This window comes from Glycine soja, chromosome 20, assembly GCF_004193775.1.
Source record: "Glycine soja cultivar W05 chromosome 20, ASM419377v2, whole genome shotgun sequence".
Classification (NCBI taxonomy): Eukaryota; Viridiplantae; Streptophyta; class Magnoliopsida; order Fabales; family Fabaceae; genus Glycine; species Glycine soja.
Genome location: NC_041021.1, coordinates 34995963 through 35013534, shown reverse-complemented (window position 1 = coordinate 35013534; position 17572 = coordinate 34995963). Strand labels below are relative to the sequence as shown.

At 33.2% G+C, this 17572-nt stretch overlaps 1 protein-coding gene and 1 long non-coding RNA gene across 6 annotated transcripts; one reads left to right on the top strand and one right to left on the bottom strand.

Annotated features, from left to right (window-relative positions):
- The first annotated feature begins 1175 nt into the window (after positions 1–1175).
- Positions 1176–3582, top strand: LOC114402794. 5 transcript variants are annotated; one of them, XR_003664516.1, is made up of 4 exons: positions 1176–1528; positions 1667–1749; positions 2045–2143; positions 2732–3582. It is a non-coding gene; the product is annotated as an uncharacterized LOC114402794 (long non-coding RNA). The 5 variants fall into 5 exon arrangements; XR_003664514.1 differs by having other exon boundaries at positions 2674–3582; XR_003664515.1 differs by having other exon boundaries at positions 1667–2143.
- Positions 3583–4928: 1346 nt separating this feature from the next.
- On the bottom strand, positions 4929–12152 carry LOC114402037. The gene is made up of 9 exons (XM_028364582.1): positions 11928–12152; positions 9398–9548; positions 9221–9307; positions 9022–9095; positions 8822–8929; positions 8596–8733; positions 7558–7692; positions 6751–6854; positions 4929–4971 (listed from the first exon to the last, which is right to left on the bottom strand). The coding sequence occupies exons 1-9, from the start codon at positions 12150–12152 to the stop codon at positions 4929–4931; spliced, it is 1065 nt and encodes a 354-aa protein (XP_028220383.1).
- Between the last annotated feature and the right edge of the window lie 5420 nt (positions 12153–17572).

The following is a 17572-nucleotide window of genomic DNA, read 5'->3' as shown; positions in this document are numbered from 1 at the left end:
TATCAATTTTATAAAAAAAAATATTACTTTTTAGGCTATGGAATTTTAGCCAATAAACTCTGTTGGATACTTTCTTTTCATATATAGATACTATGGAATACTCTATTAACTTCTAGAAGTCTATGACTATAAAAAAAATGATTACCAAAATCGTTTAATCCTAGAATGGTTACCTGGGCAATTCACATATAAAAATATGGATTATTGTAATATAAATAGAATATATGATAGTTTAAAATTTTTATTTTTTATACAATCAAATTAAAAAAAATAAGAAAGATTTGATATCAAATGAAATTTAAAAGTTTTATACATTAAATTTAAATTAAATATAAATATTTAAGAGTCTCTTGACATAAAAAATAATTATAAAATAAAAAAAATACCCAACTAGATTTTCCCTAATATGGATACTCATATGAAGGCTACAACTGTTCACTAATGTAAAGATATTGACACTTGTTTTTATGGTTTATTGTAGGTGTTTTCTTATTTGGCTTTGATAGATGGATTTTTGTTTTTAAGAAATCATCACTGTGGTGAATGTGTCTGAAACATATAACTTATTTATTATTTTGATCTGGTTAGCAAAATCCTTGCTTAAACTCTTTAGGTAGATATGTTTTACAAATTACTCAGTCTTAATCTATGGTAACATATTTTCTATTAGCTAAGACTGGCTGGATTCTTTTTTTATGGATGCGCATGAGGGGGAAGCTTTTGGTCTTTTAAAATCTACGCTGTGGTTTATTTGCTGAATTGGATACCAATATGTTATCTTTGAAACAGATTGCAAGCTACAGGTGGATAACATCAATTAAGCAGAAGAGAATGTTTCTGAATGTGGGGTTATCATTAATCATATTAGATATATTCTTGGAGCTAATAATCTTGGCTTTAAACTTCAATTTGTTAGAAGGCTTGCAAATTAGGTGGCTCAATATTCTTTAGCTAGAATTTCTATCAGTAATCGTAGCAGTCAATTTTTCTAATGTGTGCCACAATGTACACTTCTACTAAAGTTGCTTTTAGCGACTATTATTTACCAACAATGAATTAATTGCCAGTATATTATTGTTTAATCTAATGTTTTTCTGGCTAATAAATATTTATCGCCGTTAAAGCCATAAGTCACTAATTTTTCCAGCTCTTCGTTAAGGCACCAAGTCACTAACTCTAGTCACAAAAATAAAGTCACTAACTCAAACTGGCTTATTTCATTACCCTCTGAAATTCAGTTTTCACGATTTAGTTCAAACTTCTTTTTTTTCACTATTCACTGCACCGTGAAAACCCTCTTCACTAATCTTTGACGCCTCAGAAACCCTTTTCACCACCAACCTTGCTTTTCAATCTCCTTCTTTGCCGCCTTCAAATTCCTAAGGCTTTTCTGGTGCGTCGCCATCAGTGGCTCCGACCTCGACACTTGCATCGTTCTAATCCCCATCAGCTTCAAGTCTCCCACATTGCTTGATTTCAACGCGTGGTTTTCAAGAAGGAGAAGATTAACCTCATTGGACACAACGAGGTTTTCAAGTGCTTTCTCTTTTCTCTCAAAGCTTCCTTGCATGTCCTGATTCATGAATGTTAAATTTATTTTTGATCCATCGATCTCACTTTTTATCACTTGCATTCATTTCATTCAACTTTACTTCTTTATTCGCAGTTCCAAATTGCAATCTCGAGTGAACTTCGTGAGTTCTAGGGTTCCCTAATGTCATTGACCAAGCTGAATTAACCATCGAACAAGTAGTCCCGATCCGTTTTCTTTATGTTTCTTTCTTCATTCCTCGATCTAATTGCAAAATTCCAATTGTGCTCGATTCCATTTTGATTTAGTTGTCATGAATTTTAATGTCATTGATCATGGATGTAGATTAAATTATGATTCTTTCAAATCTCATTGTTAATTACTAATCAACTTGTTGTTTAATTGATCAGTATAGCTTAATTTTTTAATACTCAGACCTAATGTTTAGGAACCTTGATTTTTTTTGTGAACCAACGTAGTTCTAGTTATTCTATTCACTCCTTTTGGTGACAGGAGATTCTCCTCTTCTCTGGCGGGAAACCTCAAGGCTAAGCTTCATTAATCATGTGTTTAAATCTAATAGTAGTAAAATCATCATACACATTTACATAGGTATGTACTCTTCCATATCTGTTCTAATTGAATTCATTGCTGTTGTTCCAATAATCTCCCCTGGTTTGGATCCATTCAAAGGTCCCAACAATTCAATTTAAAATCTTTGTGAAATCTTAGGATGTGTTTGGTTTGCATTTTTATTTTCTATTTTTATTTTCTGAAAACTGTTTTCATTTTCAAAAGATTAGAATTCTGAAAACATGTTTGGTTTGACTTCTTGTTTTCTGCTTTCAAGAAATAAAAACACTGAAAATGCGTTTTCAAAAGGAAATGTATTTTTAGATTTGCTTAAAATTGCATTATTTGCCACTGTGTTTTCATTTTACCCAAAATGAGGTTTCTGGTTTCAACTAAAAACGAGATTTTATTGTTTCCCATTTTTGGTTCCTTTGGAAAAATATTTTCATTGAAAATGAAAACAGAAATCCAACCAAACACATTTCCATCACCATTTTCTATTTCCAGTGAAAATGAAAACAAAAAATAACCAAACCAAACACTCCCTTATGCATCCGTTCCCTTTCTAGGAATGAGGAAGAACTATTTATACATTGGACCATGGAGGGACTAATTCTCATTTTTCAGGTGTTACGTCTGCAATTGGAGGCAAGGATGGTGCTATTATTAATCAAGAATTTATTGAGGTATCAATTCCTCCTAATTTGATAGTTGGGGCATCAGATGTAAGTTTCTCCATAAATTTGAATTTACAATTGCTTCATAAATTAATATTATAATACCATAACGCATTAATGTGGAAGTAGTTTACACTTAGTGTAGAAAATTAGTTTTGTTGTATTAAACAAGTTGGTCATGATGACATGCATGATAAATTATACTCTATTGCTATCATTCCCTAAAGTTATAACTTCAGTTGCATAATAGAGAAATCCTTCAATCTGAATTTGATTAATGGATTGCAAGAATTGTTTAGTGAGGAATTGTCATCAAATATTGACCAAGAAGATGCAAAATCAGATTTGTTTGAAGTGCAGAAGCAGAACAATGCCTTCAAACTGGTAGAAAAAATCAAGTGCTTTCTAAAACAAATGCTTCAATTCACGCTGGAAATCGTGAGAATTGGTATGTGGCCCAAAAAAGTGAAGAACAACCTAAGATACTTAAGTTACATTCTTCGATGGTTTGCGAAATTATGCACGTTATTGCAAGTTTAAAGTGCAGGGTGTACTAAGAAATGTTGATTTTAATAATCTTACAAATGTAATTTGCTCTCTAAGCTTTGATTAGAATGCAGATTACTTTGCTTCAGCTGGGATATCTAAGAAAATATTTATATTTTGAGTTTGGTGAACTTTGCAATGACTCTGTTGATATATTATTATGTAGTTGAGATGTTAACTAGATCGAAACTCAGTTGTGTTTGCTGGAATAATGTATTTTTTTATACAATGAAAAGAAATTTACATTGATTTCGACATGATTCTCAAATTTGATAGAGTTGGTGTGTGTGTGCGTGTGCGTGTGCGTGTGCGTGTGTGTGTGTGCGCGCGCGTGTGTGTATAGATAATATGTATGCTTAAGATTAAAGAAAAAAAAATAAGTATAATGTGTGTGTGCGTGTGTGTGTGTATAGATAATATGTATGCTTAAGATTAAAGAAAAAAAAGTATAAGACTGTAGTTTTTATGGACACAGCTGGAATTTGGAAAGCCATTTTTAATGGTTATCAGTATTGCCAGTAAACATACATAGTTTTTCCGACAACAAAAGTGGCCTTGCCAGCATTCAGTATTATGGCCGGAAAACTCTTTACAGACCAGGATAAGATGGCCAAAGTCTAATAGCAGTAATTCCTTTCGTATCTGTTTCTTATTGCCAGTAAATGGTATAACAATTTCTAGCCAGTAAAAGCTATTTTTGGTTTAGTTTGTATCTCCAACTTTATTGCAATGGAATACAATTGAATTTGCTGCTATAAAAAAAATAGTTTAATCACTTAAAATTTTGGTTGGTAGCTATATAAGAAATGATTTTTGGCTATTATAAAATAAATAAATAAAACTTTATGCCAATATTTACTTTTTTATTACATAAATATATTTGATATTAATAAATAAATCAGTAACAAGTAAAAAATAATAGTTGCTAATTGTGGAAAGAACAAATTAATATTTTTTTGTACTAATCTAGGACATCTCTACCAGAGACAAAGTTTGTATGAGTACGGATGGACCACATACGCTATGCACGACAAAAACTTTCCTCTAAGCTTTCAACTTATTTGTATACCTAAAAGTTAAACTTGATACTACTAGTTAAGCCGAAAGAATTTTAAGTAAATTGATACATCAAATATTATTACCCTCTCACATAAGATAATTTAATTTTCTTGAAAAAGAAGAGAAAAAGGTGTACAGACTATGTTGGATGCAAATGTCAATTAATGCTTTGTGTTGGTATTTTGCCAGAGTATATTCCATATGCACATCAAAATAGTGATTAAATTGAAACTCAATGGATGCTGACATACTAGTACGATCAATCAAAATTATTTGGTTAATTAGAAAACTCCTGGTGGCTTAACACCTCTTTTGTATAACAACCACTGCCACAAGATAGATTTGATTTGTTGAATGCAACCCATAACAACCACTGCCACAAGATAGATTTGATTTGTTGAATGCAACCCATAGGTTCTGCAAAGGTACTATTTCTGATAATGGTGTTGTTTCTCATGTTACATATGCACCGGCAACTTGCATGCCAAAACAGATGCTTTAGCCTCTTAACTTTCTTGTCCCTAAAACACTTCCACACTTGATCATAAAGAGTCTGGATATCTTGCAGCAACAGCATCACAACACCTAACCAAGCAAAGATAACATACCACATGTTGGAGGTGAAATTACAATGAAGAAAAAGATGATTGATGTATTCAACAAATTGATTGCAAAAGACGCACTGATTACTATCCGAGTGAAAGCCTCTTTTTGAAAGTTGAAAACGTGTAGGCAAACGGTCAAAGAGAAGTCTCCACAAAAAAATGAGAATCTATGATGGCACATTTGTTGCCCAAAAACTCTAGGAATTTTACGTTTCCATATTTTCCATCGTCTCCCATTTGAGGCATCATTGTCTCCGATTTCTCTATACTACTCACTGACTGTCATTTGGGTGCGCATATAGTTTACTTTTGGAAGCCACAAGGAGTAGCTTCGCTTTAGGTTTGGAGAATCAACTCAATCCCAAGACCAAAGGTATAACCACTATATATTGATGCATTTTTTTGTTTAAATCTTTTATACATTAAAGTTATTAAATATTTACATTAAAGGGGTAAAATCTCACCCAATTTTTTCAAAAATGGAGAGAATCTTTTTCTTCTAGGTTTCCCCTCACTAACCATGTTTTTTACGGGATGGGACTATCACCTCCCCAAGGTTTTGCATTATACAAAAGGGATTGAACATACCTTACATAAAAACCAAGTGCTTCCTCAACAGGCAATGCACCATTAAGGCAATGGAGGGTGCAATAGGTTCCTGGTGACTGACGACACTACTACAAATAGGACATTCTACAACGGTTAAAGAAGCCTTTCTACATCAGTTTTGACGCGTCATTGTAACCGGCGATGTTGAAAGTCCATTGTCTTACTACAACGGTTGAGCGACCGCTGTGGAATTTTGACATTCTACATCGGTTATTAGGACAACCGATGTAGAAGTCTACCCATTCTAAGACGGCTTGGTCTTTAGACCCGTCTTAGAATATTGGATTTCTACATCGGTTGTCCTAATAACCGATGTAGAATTGTCAGCATTCTACATCGGGTGTGTCTTGAACCGTTGTAGATTCTTACCCACAATGAAGCATTCAACATCGATTGTCCTAATAACCGATGTAGAATGTTCAGCATTCTACATCGGGTGTGGCCTAAATTGATGTAGAATTATTAATTTTTTTTTTGCTTTTGGATAGCAAGAGTTATGATGACATAAAAATTGGTGGCATAATCATTTCATTAAAAAATATTTCTACAAACTAGTAATTACTAAATTCAATATCATTGGGGGGAAGATTTAGTGGCAGGGGAAACATAGTTAAGAACTGGTAACAAACAAAGACTAATAACAACACCACTTCTTCAGCTTTCACAATTCAAAGCATCACCAAGAACAAAACACACCCATCACACAAAACAGAGACTTCAAAGTTCAAACGTTCAAAGGAAGTCTGAATTAGCAGAATTCAAGACATGCATGATAACCAAGAGACCAAAACAGACCCATTACACAAAATATATACTTTATCACCTTAGACATCAAAAAGTGAGCAAACAAGTTAACAACAGAGAGCAAGTCCATAAAATTAAAATAACTATTTAAATACACAAAATTTACAAGTTTGGTTTGAGTAAAATAAATATTCTGGTGATTCCAAAAATAAATCTAGTCAAATATTCTTAATTGTAATAGGAATTTAAGCCATATAATTTTTATAAAATAAATGTAAAATGTTTTTTTTTTAGTTTAGTTAATAAAAAAGTAGAATTTTCCAAAAAGAATTATCTTCACAAAAACAGTATCATCACGTATAAACTAACCTTACAAACTATCAGATATAGAACATTACAAACTAACCTTAGAAAATTACGAAATATTAAGGTTGGAAGGATCACAGGTGATGCATGAGCCAACCTTGCCATTTCTGGGTAACTAACCCAGAATGGAGCTCGAATAATAACCTAAAATACTCATGCCATAAATGAAATCCATTGTAGTGAGCAAAAGGAAAAAAAACATATGGAGTACTAGTTTGTGATAAGCATTAAGCTGTCCAAAAACAACTCAGACATAATTTTATAAATGGAAATATGTGCACAGTATGGAATGACTATTTTATAAAAAGTGTCTCACAATAAATAACTACTACTATAATACAAAAATGTTATAAGCATCGCTAATACATCACACTTCAGTAGTATTTGGTCCCGTTTTTTTTTCTCTTCTCCTTAAAAAGAGAAGTTGAGTTAAACATGCTTTATGAAAAGAAGTCTTAAAAATATAAAGACCTTATTTTTAAAAAAGAAATTTTAGAAACAAGGAGATTTTTAAAAAGCTCCTTGGAATGACTTTTCTCCCGCTTGTGAGGAGCTTTCCTCACAAAGACTCCACTTCGATTCTGATATGCCTCTTTTTTTGCGTTTCATTCTCTAAAATAGATACTATTCATTCTTTCTCAAACATCGTCATTAATTTTAACCGTTTCAATCTCATCAACACAGTTTCTTTCTTTAAAACAAATACTATTCATTCTTTCTCTTGAACATTTCAAATTATATATATTATATCTCTTTTCATCAACACAGTTTCCAAAGCCTGTGGGTTTGAAAAATTCAAGTATAGTGCAATAAATCCAACTTATAGGACACAAGAGGCATTACTTACCTGCTCACTATGACTAGAGGTCCATGCATCATACTTCTCTCTTTGATAATTAGGAAGGCATTTAGAGGTCCATGCAGCAATCATTCCTGTTGCAGCAAGTGGCCCACAAAGTTTAATACCTCTGGATTTGCATCCCTACATGATCTTGCATAATGAGCTTAATCCATCAAATTACCATATCATAAGAAAAAAGTTAGTACAGAGTAGGATGCCATATCAATCAGACTTCACAGAAATTAGATAATACTTTTACACATTGGATGCATAAGAATGAATTTTAATTACAAATACGTAGAGACCATAAGGAACATGATGTGACATTGCAGCTAATTTATACTAGAAAAAAATAGCAGCTGATATTAGTTATAATTGGCTGCAATATTCTCCCAACTTCGAATATGAATTATCATTTATTAGCTGATAAATCCTAATTGATATTGTATAGATTTAAATCCTTTTTTAAGTTAAATCATTTGAAAATTGAAATTGCAATTTTCTGCAATTTTGACAATTGAAATTTAAATCCCTGTTAAAGTTAAAACATTTGAAAATTTACCTTTTTAAATAGGTTAGCCTGGCTATGACCTTTCTGGTGTAATCAAGTAGAAGCTTGGATTCCTTGTTCACTTCATCTCTTTTTTCCTCGAGGAAATATCACCCATTGCTACAAGAAAGCTAAACACAGATTCTAGGGTGAGTTCAATATTCAAACTTCAAATATTGATGCAGAAACCAAAGCAAAACAATAATGGTGAAAGCAAACAAAACACACCTACTCGTATCTCTTATATTCAACAAGTTGGCGATTAGCTTTTGTAGAGTTATGTTCTTATCCTTATAAGACTAATATTGTGGCAATTAGCTTTTGTATAGAGTTATGTTCTTATCCTCTCCCCAGGCAATGCTGGAAAGCTAGTAATCCACTACATTGGATAATGTTGCAGGTAAATAGCACATGTCACATGGCAATTCTTCCCAAAATTCAAAAGAAAAAGGTAGAGAAGAATAAGAAAAGGTGTGAAGAAGAACATGACATACCTTAAAGCCATTAAAGCATCCTGTTAACAACTCAGCAGGACCCTTTGCACTCTGTGATAAATTGCCATGCATTTGAATTGCGCTTTGGACATTATGTGTGAGAGACATAAGACCTACGATAAACTTCCTTTCTGCTTTCTGCAAAAACAAGCACATAAACCTCCCAATTAGTCTTGACACATTCACATATAGTTAAAAAAAATATACCTTAAAATCCTCACTATACCTTTGACATATGGAGATTCACTGAGGCACCATTTGTCAATGGAATGGTAAGCACTCCATTTAATGGCTCAAGGGCATCAGGAGCATATGACCCACCTATCAAAGATGACTAAGAAAACAATGAAAAAGTCATTTTCACATATAACATGATAGTAAAATAATACAGAAATAGCTACATGTATAATATAAATCAAAACTAACAAAATCACTAATTTCTTTGTCAGTCCAGTCTTCCAGTTGCTCATCCAAAGAAACCACAGAAACATCAGTTTCATCTGCATAAAAAAAAACAACGAAAATGAAAAGCCTCTTACAAAAAATTATGAAATCATTGGTATTGCCTACCACCATTTTCATTATATTCTCTTTCTTTTTGGAAATGAACTTTTCCAAGCCTAACCTGGAAATTCAATGGCAACTTTATCTAAATTTGTACTCCAAAATGAATTTCCGAACATTGGATTATCCTGGACAATTTTTCCATGAGCTGCATTCATAATACATTATTGTTATCTTTTTATGAAAGAGAAAACATAATATAGAAATTGATTATTCTATTTAATACAAGGCCAGAGACCGTTGATTCCATTAACTTCCAGCAAAAACAAAACATCATGAATGATTTCAAGAACCTTGGATGAGCTGGCAGCAAAAAAGGTGGAAGGAGGTGCAAAACCAAGTAACACTGACACAACAACACCAACTTCTTGAAGCAACATTGAAGGTTGCTGCAAAGTGAAATAAACCCAGTGAGATCATTATTATCACACAGTGTATAGAAAATCAAAGCAGTTTTCAGAGTCCTACATCTTCCAAAACAATAACAACTCAAACCATCCAAATGGACGAAAACCATAAGCAAGGGAAAGAGAACATCAGAAAATATGATAGATCTACCTCTAATTAAATCCCAAGCATTACGAATCCAGAAAAACAACGAACAAAACCACAAGAATAATCCAGTTTCAGAAGCGGAATAAGATACGAAATTCAAAACAAGAATAAAACGAGCAGTGTCTTGGAAATGAAGATCCAAAATGAGAAATGCACGCAGCGTTGCAATGAAGCACCAAAGAGAAAGAAGAGAGGTGAGAGTTACCTGAGGCTTGCTCACGCGCAAGAACAGCAGCTACGAAAAATGGCAGAGCCACGAGTTAGGTTTGTGTGGGTTTTTAAAGTAGGCTCAAATGCGCCAGCGCCATTTTGCGGCACGTGTCCTCCTTCTCGCGCACGAGCCATCGTCGCCTCAAATGCTTCTTTGGCGAAGGAGGTGGCCCAGCCACGGTGGAGAGGCGATGCCAGCGAGGGAGAATAAACAGGAGGAAGGAAAGGAAGAAGGTGTAGACGAAGATGAGTGAGGCTTTGAGGGCTTTAAGAAGCGGAAGCAACTCGACGAAGAGGTTGGTTCAATGTGGAAGAGATTCACGACAGGGTGTTGCATGCACGCGACTAGGGTTCAACAAGAAGCAAGAGGTCTTGAGTGCACGAGACTAGGGCTAGAAAAAGGAAAGGTTCAGTATTGAGGGAGGGTGCGAGACTGCGAAAAGGAGAAGTATGGAGGGCACGTTTATGTTTTCCAAAATTAAGACGATTATTTTATAAAACCTGTTGTAAATTATGTTAGGAATTTTATAATTCCTAATTAATTAATATGGGCTACATATTATATTATAACATTTATATTAGTTATTTACATTTAAATGGGTTCAATATAAAGTGATCTATTTAAGTGAGCCCATTAGACTGCCAACAGATAATTGATATGGGCTTAATGAGCAGAAACCAGTTTGGTCCATTAGGGGATAATGGGAACCCTAATAGGTTTAAAACATAAGACATGGTTATGGTCCCCAATATACCAAAAATCAACAAACAGTTTCTCTTCTCCCCATCTGAAGAGAAAATGAAGGTCCCATAAGGAAGAAGGTGATTTGGTTGAGGAAGGCCATTAAACCAATTGTTCGTGACCACTGTTAGATTCCGCTGAGTGTTAATCAAGCTCTATGGATCCAGGTATTCCTTAAAACCTCTTGATAATCTGACGTAATGTGTTTTGGTGCTCATTTGGTATTGTATATGGTTTATTGAAAATTCCCAACAAGTGGTATCAGAGCCACCATTACTATTAGATTATTGAGATTTAATGCTCTATTTGATATGTATTATATCTGGATCATTTTAGTTATATGAACCCTAATTTTATTTTGGGGAGAAACTATTTTGATCAATAAAATTGTAAAACCCCTAAATTCATGTGTTATGGCCATAAAGTTTTTCTCCTCTTTAGAATTAATAAAAGGCCTCCACATTTGATTTACGGGATTGTACAATTTTTTGTTTTGTATGTGTTGCATCTGCTGGCATATTATTCTATTTGGGATAAAGGTTCTATATATCTGGTGTTGGCATTTAGTACGTGACACAATTTCATAAATATATATATTTTTTTGGGCCAACTATTTTTTTTTATGAAACGGTGATAAGCTGATAATTTATGTTATTCATGTGGTTGGTATAAATTTGTGATAGTATCGTGATATGTTTGTTTCGGGTGCGTAATTAGTTTACCATGATGTAGTTTTTCAAACATTTACTGCTATCACAATTGGGTGCAAATTTGTGTAAATTTAACCATTACCGATCTTTTCCATTTGATTGTGTGTCCAGTAATTTTAATTAAATTGATTGAACCATTATGTTGCCAAAGTAACCTCTATTGTGTAAATTGATTTAATTAAATTGCATGGATGTTAGTATGGAATTATTTATGCGAATTGTGCTCGGCCCAAAGGAAGACACAATTTGGCCAAATAGTAACATACCTGCGATGATAAATATATGACAATTATTAAGTTTTTTTTCATGAGAATAATAGTCGGTCCAAAGAAAGGCTATTATTTGTCAGAACTAATTGTCAATATTTGATCATTGCATTGAGAGTACCAATTGCAAATTAATTTCTCTGTTCAAAGACTAGAATTAATGTTGTGCTAGGTATCTTGTGATGGATCTGTTATGGGAAATATTTGCATGTCTTGTTATATATATGACTTGCTTGATTATTTGTGAACATGTTATTATTTTGTTCTCTCTTTAGTTAATATTACCAGTGCTGCAAATGTTACTGCCCAAGTGAATTCTATCCCAATGCTGAATGGGACAAATTTTAAGGTCTGGAAGGAAGCCGTAGAAATTGTTCTTGGCTGTATGGATTTGGACTTGGCATTAAGGACGGAACGACCCATTTCCACTCCATAAACCTCTAATGAGGTAAAAATTGAGAAGTGGGATCGGTCCAACCGAATGTGCCTTATGATCATGAAGCGCTCCATTCTAGAGGTGTTTCGGGGCTCTATTTCTGAGGGTCAAAGTGCAAAGAAATTCCTTGAGGAAATTGAGCAATACTTTGCCAAAAATGAAAAGGCGGAGACGAGTAACCTTTTGGCCAAACTCATCTCCATGAAGTATAAAGGCAAAGGAAACATAAGGGAGTACATTATGGAGATGTCCAATCTCGCATCAAAACTTAAGTCACTTAAGTTAGAAGACTAAGGGTGCTGCGGAAGGGACTTCTCAGCAAAAGAAGCAAAATAAGGATGAGGAATTTACCTGTTACTTCTGCAAGAAGTTGGGACACATGAAGAAAGAGTGTCTCAAGTATGCCACATGGCATGTGAAGAAAGGTAAATTTCTTATTCTAGTTTGTTCATAAGTTAATTTGGCATTTGTACCTAAAGATACTTGGTGGGTAGGTTCTGGTGCTACTACTCACATAAGTATGACTATGTAGGGTTGCCTGTGGAGCCGACTACCAAGTGATGATGAAAGATTCATCTTTGTGGGTGATGGCAAGAAGGTTGCAGTGGAACCTATTGGAACTTTTAGATTACATTTAAAAACTAGATTTTATTTGGATTTGTTTAAGACTTTTGTTGTACCGTCTTTTAGATGGAATTTGATTTCTATTTCTAGTTTGGACAAATTTGGATTTTCTTGTTCATTTGGAAATAATAAAGTTAGTCTCTACCAAAATTCAAATATGGTTAGTTCTAGTTCTTTAATTGATAATCTTTACATGTTTGATGTTGTTAGTTCCTATAATGAAATACTGCAAATAAGTTCACATGGTACAAAATGAAAAAAAAATTGAATGAGAATTCAACCACCTTATGGCATAAGCGTTTGGGCCATATCTCTAAACAAAGAATTCAGAGACTTGTGTTGGATGAAATTCTTGACCCTTTGTATTTATCAGACTTTGAGGTCTGTATTGAATGCATAAAGGGCAAACGAACAAACATAAGGAAATTAGGTGCCGAAAGAGTTAAAGACGTCTTGGAACTAGTGCATACAGACATTTATGGTCCTTTTCCTACAACTTCTTGGAAATGCCAAGCATTAAACATTTGCACATTTGGGGTTGTCCAGTTGAGGCACGACCTTATAGGCCATATGAAAGAAAGCTGGACTCAAGAATAATTAGTTTCTATTTTGTTGGTTATGCTGAACGCTCTCGAGGCTATAAATTTTACAATCCCACCTTAAGATCTTTTTTCCGATACGGGAAATGCAAGATTTCTTAAGGAAGTTGAGTTTGGGAAGGAAGAGAACATAAAGAATGTTGTCTTTGAGGAAGAACCTGTTATTTACAATGATCAAGTCCTCATACCTATTATTGTTCAAGACACAACTCCAATAATAGAAGACAATGTTCAAACTATTGACATTGTTCCAGAACAAGATAACAATGAGGTTCCCCCTCAAATACCTTTAGAGAAACCTCAACAACCTCAAGAAGTGTCATTAAGGAGATCCATTAGAGAGAGGAGAAATGCAATCTCAAATGATTATATTATATTTCTCCAAGAACATAAGGATGGTGTTGATTTAACAGAGGATGATCCAATCAACTTCTGTCAAGCTATGCATAGTTCTAACTCTCAAAATTGGATTGATGTCATGAAGGATGAGATGAAGTCTATGAATGACAATGAATTTTGGAATCTAATCGAATTGCCTGAAGGTGTGAAACCTATTGGTTGTAAATGGATATTTAAAATCAAGAAGGATTCAAAGGGTAATATCGGGAGATATAAGGCTCGTCTAGTTGCTAAAGGCTTTTCTCAGAAGGAAGGCATTGACTATAAAGAAACCTCTTCTCTAGTATCTTTAAAGGATTCTTTTGGTTAAATTGTGTAATTTTAAGAAAATTTGTGTAATTTTAAGACCTCCCATTTATTGTATTAAATTGTCTTGTATTTTTGGTTAAATTGATTGAAACAACATGTTGCCAAAGTAACCTCAATTGCGTAAATTTATTTGATTGAATTTACATGGATGTTGCATGAAATTATTCATGTGAATTGTGCTCGGCCCAAAGGAAGACACAATTTGACAGAATAATTACATGCTTGCAATGGTAAACATGTGGTGATTATAAATAGTGTGATTTTCCATGTGAATAATGAAATGTTCAAAGATAATCATTATTTGACCAAAATAATCATCATATAAGTTTTCCATGTGAGCAATGGAGTGTCCAAAGACAACCTTTGTTTGACAGGACTTATCACCAATGTTTGATCAATGCATTGAGAGTATCGCTTGCAATTAGTCTTTTTCAATCCAAAGATTGAGGATTAATGGTGCACTAGGTATTTTGTTTGGGTCTTGAAATTTGCCATAAAGATTATTTATGCATTGCATGTTTGTTGTTCTCTTCTTTAATTGTTGTTGTTGTTGTTACTATTATGGTTTAAATTACTCATATTATGTGAATCCCAAATCTGCATGTGTAAAATTTGGAGTTTGAAATTATTTTGTGGGAATCCTAAGGTGATATATGAGTAATATTGGCATGTAACACAAGAAGTAGTAAAGCGCATTATGTGTTAATTGAAGAGAACAAGAAACTACCTGTTTTCATATCGAAAGTCTAAAAGTTTAGAGATCATTGGGTATTTTGACTTCGATTATTTCAGAATGTTTTAATAGCAATCACTTCACATAAGGATTCACATTTGACCATGTTGGTGGAGTTAATATTTTGCTATGAGACATTATACTAGAATTTATGATTGCTAAATTATTGTAACTGGCTTGCTTGTTGTCGCCAACATTAAGTAGCCATCAGGTGTTTATTGAAACAATATCTTAGCAGTCTTATTAAGAATTCAACCAAATAAAAGTTTGTTGACATAAGGTATTTGGTTGTTAAATAAAGAATCCAGAAAATATAGATTTGTATAGAACATATAGGAACTCATTCCATGCTAGCTGATCCACTTACTAAAGGTATGACACTAAAGTTTTTTTTATTTCACGAGCACACTGCTCATATGGGTGTAATTCCTGACAGTACCTTAGTTTAGTGGGAGTCTTACTTATGTTCTATATCTTATGGTTTACAAACATATTTGTTATTTGGATTTTCTGCAGAAATAAAGTTGAAGTTTATCATTTCATTATAAGTTTGTTTGTGTGCAATATTTGTATTGTATTTTGGATTGATCTCTATAAAGAATAAAGTTTGGACTAGTTGGAAATAGACATGATTAAGATCACATTGTATGTAATTTTCATGCCGCTTATCCATATTTGATCTATGTCATCGAGTATGAGTAACAGTGGTGATCATTGTGGCTTAGTCAAGCTAAATTATGATGAAAACTGCAGTGGTTTCCTGTTGCTGTATGAGATGGACCAGATTGTATAAAAGGAGTCTAAAAGTAAATAACGTACGGTTGCGCGCCTAAAGAATTTTGTGATATAAATGTCTAAGGTTAATATGAAGCCCAAGTGGGAGATTGTTAGGAATTTTATAATTCCTAATTAATTAATATGGACTACATATTATATTATAACATTTATATTAGTTATTTACATTTAAATGGGTTCAATATAAAGTGATCTATTTAAGTGAGCCCATTAGACTACCAACAGATAATTGATATGGGCTCAATGAGCGGAAACCAGTTTGGCCCATTAGGGGATAATGGGAACCCTAATAGGTTTAAAACATAAGACATGGTTATGGTCCCCAATATACCAAAAATCAATAAACAGTTTCTCTTCTCCCCATCTGAAGAGAAAATGAAGGTCCCATAAGGAAGAAGGTGATTTGGTTGAGGAAGGTCATTAAACCAATTGTTGTGATCACTGTCAGATTCCGTTGAGTGTTAATCAAGCTCTATGGATCCAGGTATTCCTTAAAACCTCTTGATAATCTGACGTAATGTGTTTTGGTGCTCATTTGGTTTTCATTTTGTTTTGGTTCCCAACAAATTAAATTATAAATAACATTCTAAGGTGGTTTTCATTAACCGTCTTAGAATGTGTGTCCTAAAATGTTCTTATCTTCACAATAATTACAAAAATGTCACCACACCACTTTCTAAGGCGGTCCCTAAACAACCGTCGTAGAAATGGTGTCGTAAAATGCTATTTTTGTAGTAGTGCGATGATGCCAAATATGTTTTTTTTTCTGCTTAAATATATTTTTGATTCTTAATAAAAACCGATTTTGCATTTGATCATTAATAATTTTTTTTACGATGAGTGTCTAACAAAAAAACAATTTTTTTGCTCCTTCACACTTATTTTTAGCCCCTAATAAATTAACAAATTTTGTATTTGATCCAAGATAAATATTTGCCGTTTTTTATTAATACATACTAAAACAAAATTTGTCAATTTATTAGTAAACAAATACAAGGTTTTCTTATTTACCAGGCACTAAAACAAAATATCAAGGATTAAAAATAGAGTATTATTTTGTTAAGAACTCAACGCAAAATAAAAAGTTATTAGGAAAGAAAGACAACAATGGGGTATTTATTAAGGACCTGAAACATCTTTAAACCTCTTTTTCAGTTATTGGAAAACACATAGCTTGTGGGAGAAGGAAAGACTTGGTCGAAAAGATGTATCGAGAAAAAAATTTGGGTCGAAAAGATTATTAATTAATTAAATTAAGCGGGTAGTTCTATAACTGCCTCAAAGCATTAAAACTGATGTTGGCTCTTAAACGGGCAGGAAGAATTGAACTTAGGGGCGGTTATTAATAACTGCTGCTATTCAACCACTAGTAAAAGCTGGTTTCTTCTTGTGAGATGCTAAGAATATTTTTTAATGAAAATGAAAATTTGTCTTTGGTAAGATATCAATATGGAAGAAGAAAAAGAAACTAAAGGGATGTTAAGAAAGGAGATGAAGAGACACAGGACAAGTGAACAAGAGAGGGATAGGTTGAGTGAGTTGCCTTGAAACACTCTAAAATTTCTCTTAATTTATTTTTTCTACACGTATAAAATTGTACGGTTAAGATTAGAAAATGAAAATTATGTAATGTGTAATTTAATTATATGACTATGTGATTTAATTTATTCTCTATATAATATTAATTGTATAAGTTTCATGTTAGTCATTTATTTTTAGTGTAAATAATTTATTTAGTTAATTGGCAGAGCGAAATTGCCCAGTGCATTGAGCAACAATATAATTTAACTCTGTTTGAGATTCACTCTAGGTACACATATTCCTAGGGAGATTAGCGCAATAATCAAGACAATTAAGATAAAATTTACTAATTTATGTAAAAACTGAAAATATCAATTATTGTAAAATCTTATCCCTTCAATTTTTGGTAGTTTTGCAAAAACTGAAAACTACCCAATTGAGGCAAGGAGTGTCACGGTTCCATGGGCTGAAACAAGGCCAATCAAGTAGTCATTTTATGACTAATAACATGTGA